Raw genomic sequence first — 10,664 nt, 5'->3', positions numbered from 1 at the left:
CCAGTGCTGCTGCTAGCCTGGGCCCCGCACCAGCTCCGGGCTCACCCATCAGGGCTGTGTTGCAGCAGCAGGAGCTGCCTGGCATGGAGGAAAGCGGCCCCCCTACTTGCCGCGCCAAGCAGTGTTTTCTGCTGCTGCCTATACTGCGGGGCTGAGGGGGGCACTGGGAGTGAGCGGGTGCAGGAGCTAGCAGGAGCACAGGGCCTGCACTGGTGTTCCCAGGCCAGCGCTGGCAGGGCCCAGACCAGGTTGGCAGGAGTACAGGGTCCCAGCTGGCAGGGGCTCTATGGAGCTGGATAGCCCCCCCCCCCGCTGGTGCAGCCCAGCCTGGCTCCACAGAAGCCTACTAGCCTGCACCCCACTTTGAGCCCCACAAGTGCTGCCCCTGGGACACTGGTCCCAAGACATTAGTCCCAAGATGGTGACCAAGGGGCAGGGCACCTGTCAAGAGGCAGGGCTACCCATGCAGCCCTTGACAACTTGCCAAAACTGGGTATGCAGCCCTCCACCTGAAATACTTGCCTGCCCTTGCTCTAAACTCTCTCATCCAAAACCTTGGGAGAAGGTAAAGGAGTTTAAAACTCGACTGCTTACTGAGGCCCACATCCTGTCCCACCTTTAAGGTAAATGGCATTTTTAGGGCTTTAGGTATCCGAGTCATTAAGCACAATTCTACCCTGTGCACAAGTGACAGAACTGCTAAGATACCAAGACAACCTGGATACTTATCTTCATCTAAACTGTTTCGCAATTTCATTGCACTCTTGAAAGTACAAAAAACGCTGCAAAAGTCTCCAATTATTTAGCTTAAAAAAGAACAACTCTGCAACACTGATATTATTCAAAATAGTGATACCATCCAAATTATCTAAGCAAGGGAAATTTTGATTACATCATGTTTCACAAAGCTTAAAAAGCTTACAAACAGCCATCTTCAAATCCTATCCATAGCTAATACTCTAAATCCTTAATAAATTTGATAATATTCCTTCCCTACTGCAAAGATAAAAATATTGCTCTCTAGTTTTATCTGTGAAGCTACATTTGTTATTCTCCTTTTTAACTTCCCTTCAAATTAGTTTTAAATATCCCACTGCTGTAATTTTCTTTGTACCAAGATCTCTTTGTAGCTTGGTTCTCTTCCCCTGTATAAGAATGTCCTCTGTGGTATTTCTACAAATGCAATTAATAACTGTAATTCACAAAAAAACTCCACCCAAATGAAAACACACAAGGGTGCACAGTGGCTGGTGAAGAATAGTTTTTGTTTTGTTGGTCAAAAATCCTTTTGGGAATTTTGAAAAAAATTACTACATCATGTACAGACGAGACCTAATATCACCGGTTAAACACTGACAGTTGTTTCACCATTTTTACAGAGGTAAACGTCATAGAACAGCTTGAAAAATTTAACTAAGCACCTGTAGCTCTCAAGCAGTCACTTCTGTGTGATTTACTAACTTATTTTTTCCACATTCAACATCAGCGCTTTGGAAATCACCCTTTACCAGTATCCCCTCTCACTGGTTTTCCACACGAGTCACCAGATATTGTACTGCACTGCAACAAACTATAAACTAGTTTTTCTTTCTAAATCTTAGGGCATTTTTACACATGCTGGTACCACAGCATCTCTGATTAAGTGTTTTAGTTCAAAAGCACACCACCTCCATTTTCTCCATACCGACGTATATTTGGCAAAACGCACAACTGCAAGCGATGCAGCACAGTGCACATTAGCTCACATGCAGGGCAGACTAGATTAATCGTGTGTGCTCCAATGCGTTGGAGATCAGGTGCATCGCAGTGTGAAAAAGTACGTATATACTAATGGCCAAGCCCTGTTTCTGTTATCCATGAACGACAGAAAAATTATGTTGGACTAGTACTTAATCAAAGGTAAACATGTGAACTCCACTTATGCTCATTATGGATTACTGTGAGATTTAATCAAATTAAATCTCAATAATTCATGACAGAAAGCATCTATTTCCCTGAATAATTCTACTTAATAAAACACTTAAGAATTTAGTAGGAAAAGATGCTGCAATTCAGGGGCGAAAAAACAAAAACAAAAAAAACCACCCACAAAATAAACTTAATGAGAGTGAAAATATTAGGCTTCTTTCTATACACGTGCATGGAGCCTGCTCTGACCCCTGGAAATCCAGCATGTTGGAGCAGACTTGATTAATCAACAGATTAATCGAGTCTGCTTGAGTACAGAAATTAACGTGCTCCAGTATCACATGCCTCAGCATCCCCATGCTGAAAAATGGTGGTAGAGTGCTTTGAACTAAAGCTCGTTCAATGAGCTTTAGTTCAAAGTGCACCACCACCATTTTTCAGTGTGGGGACACTGATGCACATGATGCTTAGGCACTTTTAATTAGTCTGTCTCCCCAATTAAAGTGCCCCCTCCACGCCTCCCAGAGCATGTGCAAAAGTGCCCATTGTTAAATGTAAATTTAAGTCCCATGTACTTCTCTCCCCCAAGTCAGAATCTATTCTCTCTTAATACCTCAGTGGTAATGTATTCTGAATCAGTAACACCAAGATTTAAGAAAAACAAAGAATAGCATTTACCTTTCATCTAACCACCACTAACAACAGGAATTGGAAAAATACTTGGGATAAAGATAAGAACAAAAAATGTAATTTCTTCTGGTAGGCCCCTTGGGCCTGACATCTTTAATATTCTCTACAGAAATAAAACTGAGAATGTCCTATGCCAGAAGTCTCAAAAAAAAGAATGAATATCCATTTTAATACAATATTTATTAGTATTGGCAAGATGCAACACTTGTTTTTCCTGCTGTGTTGTGACCCTGATTTTAAAGAGATCTCCCTAGTCTTAAATTAAGCATTTCATTCCTTTTCTTTATCCCAGTATGAAAAAAACAATGCAGATGAAAAAAACTGTACAAAGGTATTTCAGAGTCATAAAACAATACCAAAGGTTCAAATGTTGCAGTTACGGAACAGCTCTCACAGAAAAAGCTGTAAAAGTATTTCTGAGGTATACTAAGTACCTCAAAAATATAAGGTATTTTACAATAAAGATACTTATGCTGTTAGACAGAGAACTAATAACATTACTAATTTATATACAGAGGACAAATTAACAGCCCATTGGAAATGTATCAGTGTTCAAAATTTCCGGATCAATTCAATGACCTGAGGAAGGGCACTTTGTGCCTGATGGGTTGTCTAGCATCTTTTCCAAATATACAGTTTGTCCAATAAAAGGTATTGGCAATATAAAACCTTGCTTTTCACATTTCCTGATCCATCATAACAACAACAGTGCTCCAACCCTCCTATGTATCAATACAGACAAGTGCCAAAACCATTAGCTAACACATAATTTAAAGTGTGACTGCTTTCTTAATTATTTTTTGTTGAAGACTCTCAGGTACCAAAATTACCTGAAATTAAAAAACAGTCTCATCTGTTCACAAGTTTGATTATAGGTAGCTTTTTCATAAAGATTACATAGCACTTTTAGATCACTCTAAGCTGCCGTATTTACTCAAATACAAGGTGGGGTCCCTCCTTACCCTCTCCCAATCAGCTTAGGGAAAAGAGTGCTTCGTCCTACATTCGTGTCTAAGAAAGCCTCCTTAAATACACGGTTTACCATTAAACTGCTGCCAAAATCAGTCACGGAAGCCAACTATGAAGTTGAGTAAATGTAACCAACACTACGCATGACTATAAAACACACAGCCCACATTGGGCAAACATACTGAAGGAAACTTACCTGTTTTCACTTATATATATTTTTTTATAATATATATATATTTTTTTTTAAATTGTGTTCCAAGCCAAATCAATTCCAAATCTGTGAGTCAGTTAAGAACCATAAGTGGTCCTGCTACCGGCAAACATCCACCTTACCTGGGGCTTCAGATGTTTCCAAATCCTTTGGTAGGCATCCTATGCAACGCCCAAGCAAGGCTGGGGTTTGGATGCCCCCAAGTTATGCTTGTCTTTAGCCATAAAGCCTCAGGAACAAGCTAGGGAGGAGTCTCCCATTTCCATAAAGTGGGCATAAAGCCAAGATCTTCCCACTGGAAGTGGAAGGGGGAGGTTAACAATACATTACTTCCACAGGTACTACCCTGAGAAGTAGAAGGGCTGAAAGACATGGGTATCTGGAGTGTACACACCCCCCCCGACAAGCTATGGGGTCATAAAACGCCGTTGACCCTGCTGGGGCCCACCCCAACAAACTAAACGGTAAAATCATGAGCGTTTTGGCTTTAGACTAATATAATGCAGACTGTACTCCAAGTAGGTACAAAAATGATGCTTAAGAGTATATTTATGAACCACGTGCTAAAAACTTAAGTTAAAAAAAATGTAAAATGCATTCATTTTAGAAACACTAAGTCTATGGGTACCCATAGTAATTTGCACATGTGCAAATTACTACAGCCATGTTTATTTAGAAGTCAGTGCTTTCCAATTTGCCCCTCACTTCCATGTGCTCAGACAGATCAGGGTCTGATAGTATGGGGGAGGGAGGACTGTAGGGAGGAGAAGTTGAGGGGGCAAAGGGCAAGTGGGCCACCTAACCCACCACAGTTTATTTCCCCTGCTGTAGCAGAGGGAAGGGCACAAATTCAAGGCAAACCTCCAATAATAAGATTCTATACCTGGAAAACTATAGCAAATTTATTAATTTACTATATATACAATCTAACGATTGAAAGGTCACCTCCAGTATTATCTTCTGGTCCAGTAAATATGGTAAATCACAAAACCATGTAATAGCCCAGTTGTTTTCATTATCTAAAACTCAAATGAAGGTTTTCTTTCTATGAGATAAATGATGTTTTTTAACGTATTAAAGTACAGGCCTTAATACATTAAATATTAAGCCATATTATTGTGTGCGTCAGATACTAATTCTATTAGTTATATAACAGTAATCATTAAAATAAAAATGAGCGTGTTACACGAATATCATAGCCTTCTTTTGTAACTGTACTTCACATTGCAATTTCAAAAATTATATACTTTAAGCTATGTGCTACTTTCACCATAACAAGATTATGATCAGTGAGTTGTTTCACAGCTAGCTACAAGTGAAGGAAAGGCACAAGAATCTCATTTTAGAATAAAAAAAATTGTCTCTTCATTATTAGTTTATTTCACTTGGACATTTTGCTCACAATTAAATAACGTTTATTACATACTGTGACAGTCAAGTCTTTATGTAAAAGTAATTTAATATGCTCATACTTACTGCCAGGCATTGTTAGCCAAGAAGCTGTCTTCAATTTTGCAAGATGTAATAAGCTATAAGAAAATAGAAGTATAATTTGTACAAACAATATACTATACAAGTACAATAAATCAAGCCACTGATCTTTTTGTAACATCTTTAATAAATTCTGTATAAACTTAGCTTACCTAAATATTCCATAAAAATCCTATGAAAACTGTAAGTTTGGCTTTTGTGTGTGTTGGGGAGGGGGAAATAATATATCTGTCTCTCTGTCTTCTTTTAAGACTTCTTACCCTGGTTGTACAGCATGCCCCAGTGGCACCCACAGCAGGGAAGGACAAGGGAGACCAGACTGGAAAAGCATCACAAGAGTTGCCCACTTCTGGAGTTCATGTCCTCTTGTCAACCTCATGCTCCTGCAGGGAGAGTGTTGGGGTGTCCCTTACTGCAGCTGCAGACAGATTTACCCTTTGCCATTGCCAGAGGCCATAGGAATGGTGGCATTCAGTATCAGGAGCAGCTGCAGCAGCAGCTGGTGCAGCAAGGGGCCACGAGAGGATCTACACACACGGCACTAACCCCCTTGCTGCTGGCTATACTGCTGGTACTTCCTCCCACAGCAGCAGTAGCTCTGACCATGGCAGCAGGGTTTCTCATCACAGTTGCCAGAGCCCCAGCAAAAGTGGGACCTCTGGCAGCCCCCACAGCACTGTGGGCAGAGTCCAGCACAGCCAGAGTGGGTATAACCCACAGGTACCTGCAAAGCAGGGAATAAAGCTCACCATTCAATCTGAGTGTAACAACGCTGGTTTAGCCCCCCTGCACTTCACCATTGTACATCATTGCCCACAACGAATTCCACATGACATGGCAGGTACATGGCTAGTGACAGGAAGAAATGTAACACCCAAATGGTCTAAAACCAGAGATTCATATATTTCAGCATAGCAAGTCAGCAGTCAAGACATGCCTGAACTATTCAGGCTGAAATAGTACATACAGCTGTCTGTCCAAGGCTGATGCTTTCTTTCCCCACTAACACAGCTGAATTTATTTCCAGGAATAAGGTTTGAGCTAGAATTTATTAACATAGGCATAGTATACTCACAACATTATAAAGCACTCTAATGGTTTTTAACAGGGACTGGATATTTATAAATAGCAAGGGATTATTCTCAGCAGCACAGAAGCATTACTTGAGTACCCTATGACAGGATAGCAAACCTGATCCTGTAAGTTATGCAAAAATGGCCATGTTTGCAAATTTAAAGTACACACGTTAGCATTCACCAGCTAAGTTGTATAAACTCCTTCTACACTACTTGTGCTCCAGGACCATCCAACTGCTGCATGCTGACCAGATCAAGCTGTAATGGGATGTACTGCTAGCAGCGGGAGTGACACCTCCTTGTGGCCTAATTCTGTTCCTTATACTCTATTACAGGGGTTTTCAACTTTTTTATTTAAGTGTACCCCTGCTGACCAGATGCAAGGGGTGGTGGGGAGGAGGAGGAAGGGCAGGGGCAGAAGGGGGCGAGGGTGAACAGCCAGATGCAGAGCAGCAGCAGCGCGAGGTAGTGGTTGGCCACATGTGAGCTTCCCCACCCACATTTGGCCACCTGGGCAGAGCCTGTGTGGCTCACAGAGGTACATTGCTGTCCTCACCCCCCAGGTCCTGCTCCTGGGAGGCAGCGGCACGGGGTAGTGGGTGGCAGCTCTCCATCCTTGCCCACCCATGCATACTCCCTAGGATTGGTTCAAGTACCCCCAGGGGTACACATACCCCTGGTTCACAAGCCCTGCTCTAGTATACTCCTGGGTACCACCCTGTTTTCACCTGACAACTCCAACATTGTTGTTATATACCCTGGGAGGTTGACTCCAGAGAAACAAAATGTGATCCTGGGCACCCTGCTCTTGGGGCTCTCACCCCCTCTGCACCCTCTCAGAGCTCTGGCAGCCTGGTCACAATACACTGGGCCTCTGCCAGCCTACCAATCCAGAAATAATCTAGGCCCCTTTGTAGTGGATTGTCAGTGGCCTCCCTTCATGTCTCACAGCTTTATAAATCCAGTGAACAATACTCTACAAAAACCAAGTTGCAACTGAGGAGATATTCTTAAAGCTTTCCCCAGGCTCCTACTCAGTCCTGCTGGTTCCTACCAGCTCTGGCCCTCTTGGGCTTCCTCACAGGTCCCTCACCAGTCTCTGGCACTGCTTCTCAGCTTCATGCACAGGGGAAGTGGTGCTGGCTCCTACCTTGGGGGTCTTTAAGAGGAAGCTAGATGAACACCTTGCTGGGGTCGTTTGACCCTGTACTCTTTCCTGCCATGGCGGGGGGTCAGACTTGATGATCTGCTCATGTCCCTTCCGACCCTACAAACTTTGAAACTCCTTCAGTTAGTGCAGTCAGGGTCAGTCTAGCTCCACACAGTACTTTACAAAGCACTCACCAGTGAGCTCCTTCCTCCAGCCCTGCTCAAGCCAGACTGCCCTCTCTGCCCCAAATGCAGGGATTATATAGCCCCTGACTCCTCCTCCTTCTGAACTGAAGGCACCTCATTGACCATTATCTTTTTAACTGCCAGCTGTTCATTATCTGGGGCTCTGCGGCTTTCTACCACTCAGTAACAGGGCTTGGTCCAAGTTACAAAAGGGCTTTGCTTTCCAGGCTAGCAAAGGCTGAACAGGATGTTTCCTGAAATTGCTGCATACTGCTAATGTACTGGGCACCAGTAAAAGCACAGAACAGCCCATTTTACTGCTTGGCTGACATTTGCTGAACAAGGACAAGCTGCTGTGGAAAAACAGTCTGAAAACCATATCATACATAAGGAGAATTAATTAAAGTCGACTAGAGAGCCTTAACGCGAGTATTTCCTAATATTTTGCATACCACTCCAAAGAGTGCTAGAAACATTGTAGACACCTAAAACAGATCTCCTACTCAAAGAGCTAGGATGCAAGAAATTCACCATGAAGTCAAACCCAAGTTTTTGTTTAAAGAAATCAAGTGATTTTTAAGATTACAAAAGGTTGTCTCCTTCTTATCCTGTAATTACAATGTAAATGTAAAAGCAAACTTCCTGGTTTAACTTTCTAGTACAGTATCTGACCCCTTTATTTGTTTTAATTATACCTATCTTCAATTTAAATGTTACTGTTTTGTAGATTGTTTAGCCTGGCTTTAAACTAAAAGTACCAAAATTAAGAATCATTGCTGTGTTAGTATAAACAGCACTCTACCAAGTAATTAAACTGGTTACATTAGGTTCTGTGTTGATTCCAATAGTTTCCATTTTCAATTTTCTTATTTTATGTATAAAATGTTTGTCCACTATTCCAGCCCTTCAAACAACCTAGGATCTTAAAGTAAAGCTATTGCCTGACCCCCCCCCCTACATACACTAATCACACCATGCTGAAACTACATGATTTTTCACAAATAAAAACAGGACAGTAGAGGTATTACTTAAAGTACATGACTGGCCTACAGGGACTTCTCCTGGTAATAAAATAAGCTTTTTTTGTTGTTGTTGTTTTAAATGGTGCTCAAGTTAGAAAGATTCCAACTTCATTTTCAGATCCCAGGTTTAGTTTGAATGCCAGGCAGTTATGAAAACTGTTCTTTTTTTGCAATCATATCTTTTTCATTGTAAAGTCAAAATATTGTTTCATGGTAGAATCCCCTTCAGCCCTGCTTAGGGGAGAGTGCTAAATTTTATGCTATGTTCAATACATGTTACGCGAGTCAATTACAAACACTAATCCAATAACTGTGGCTTTTTGACCTACATAAGCTGCCAAAGTTGAAGAACACCATCTCATTCCTGTTATCATGCATTCCACAATAACCAGTACAGCCTTTTGGCTGGAATGAATCAATCTGTACAGAACCCAATAAGAGCTCCAGGCACAGCCCCTAATCAATCAGGATAAAAATTGCCATTTCCTTTCTAATTAAATTGGATGGGCACATGTGTGGGGAGAGAGTAAATCTCCTCCAATTCTTACAGAGTTGACTTAATCTCTAAACAAATCAGTCCTACATCTGCAGGAATAGCTACTGTCTTTTAATTAGGGTACAGAATAGAAGTCAGAATAACTAGATTTTGCGGGGGGGGGGGGCAGGGAGAGGAATGTAATGCTTTCACGAGCCTTGTATAACATGCAATGATGGGCAAGTCTCTTAAGCCATTAGTTTTGAGTGTCCAGTTCAAGACTTTTAGGACTTCAGAAGCCATGGAGATATATAGGTGCTTCAAGTCAGACACTCAGCACATCAAGGTGGATGACCCCAAACCAAGGCATTCAAACAGCATACATGTGTAAGTCTTGGCTTTAGCCTCAGTCCCTCAGATTTCCCCCCAACCCTTTCCACTATGAGACGTTCCATACTGGGACGTTTGCAAGGCTAAATCTAGTTCTGTAAAGCATGTTGAGATGCTCAGTAAATGCTACTGGTATACAAGTACAATTATTATGACATTGTTGCCACGGAAACTACAAAAATTTCAGTCTCATTTTACTGCAGAATCATTTCAAAAGAAAGGGCTGACGGAAAAGCAACAAACTCCATTTTAAACAAGGCTTTGGTAATTGGCAGCTGTGGTATGAAAATTCATGAAACAAGTGGGGAAAATGAAGCCTTTCCCCACATAGCTGACACCTAGAGAATGATCATGTTTATCCACAATAAAAGAAATCACAAGTGCTCCAGCAGTAGCAATCACTCCAATACAATGCTCCTAGGCTGCCCAGGACAACCACCCATTCATTCTCTTTTAGCAAGGCCCATCTCTGAAGCACTAATTTGGCTAGGCAGAGTGCCATGCTAATTTGTTCAGTGAAAGCAGCATGCATTTTTGTGGGTGATATCTTTTATTGGACCAACTGAATGGTTGGGATAGACTTAGACAAGCTTTCAAATGCAATGCAGTTTTCATCAAGTTTAAGGAAAAAGCAGGCACAGCAAAGACTAAAACTAGTCTTCAGGAGAATTCTGAGATTACCAGAGAAATTCCCAACGCTGTACTGCTCAATAGTAGCTTTGGCTTCTCTTCCAACACATTATTGTACTGTATAGATGTATCTTAGCACATATTTCTCCTTCCTAACAATACCAGAGGATCCAGTCACAAATAGAAGCTGCTGCCAAACAAAATGTTGCATCAAGGAAGTTGAACATGCTATTTGAACACAAACAACAAAATCCTCTTTCCCCTGAAGGAAATGTCTTGATAGGCTACTGTGAACTTGGCATCTAGTGATGTAAAAAAAAATTATCTAACAGTTTTGGGTCTTATATATGAGCCTTGTGTAGCCCTTCCCAATTTTTTCCTTGTTGATGCCAGAATGACTTGCACAGATAAGGAGGGAATTGACTAGATATGAAGCACTCCTAAATGCACAAAGCAAATAAGGGGGG

The 10,664-nt window shown here is 41.7% G+C and overlaps 1 protein-coding gene across 1 annotated transcript in view; it reads right to left on the bottom strand.

Annotated features, from left to right (window-relative positions):
* Positions 1-10,664, bottom strand: part of EFR3A (EFR3 homolog A) — a 164,716-nt gene that overhangs the window by 152,031 nt on the left and 2,021 nt on the right. The window contains exon 2 of the mRNA XM_019528174.1: positions 5,255-5,307. Within this exon, the coding sequence (XP_019383719.1) occupies positions 5,255-5,264 (10 nt within the window). The 5' untranslated portion in view covers positions 5,265-5,307. The remainder of the gene's footprint in view (positions 1-5,254; positions 5,308-10,664) is intronic.

The sequence above is a fragment of the Gavialis gangeticus genome, unplaced genomic scaffold (assembly GCF_001723915.1).
Source record: "Gavialis gangeticus isolate Ggan-Ray unplaced genomic scaffold, GavGan_comp1, whole genome shotgun sequence".
NCBI lineage: Eukaryota > Metazoa > Chordata > Crocodylia > Gavialidae > Gavialis > Gavialis gangeticus.
The sequence above is the reverse complement of the archived record's forward strand: the minus strand, read 5'-3'. Positions and strand labels throughout refer to the sequence as shown.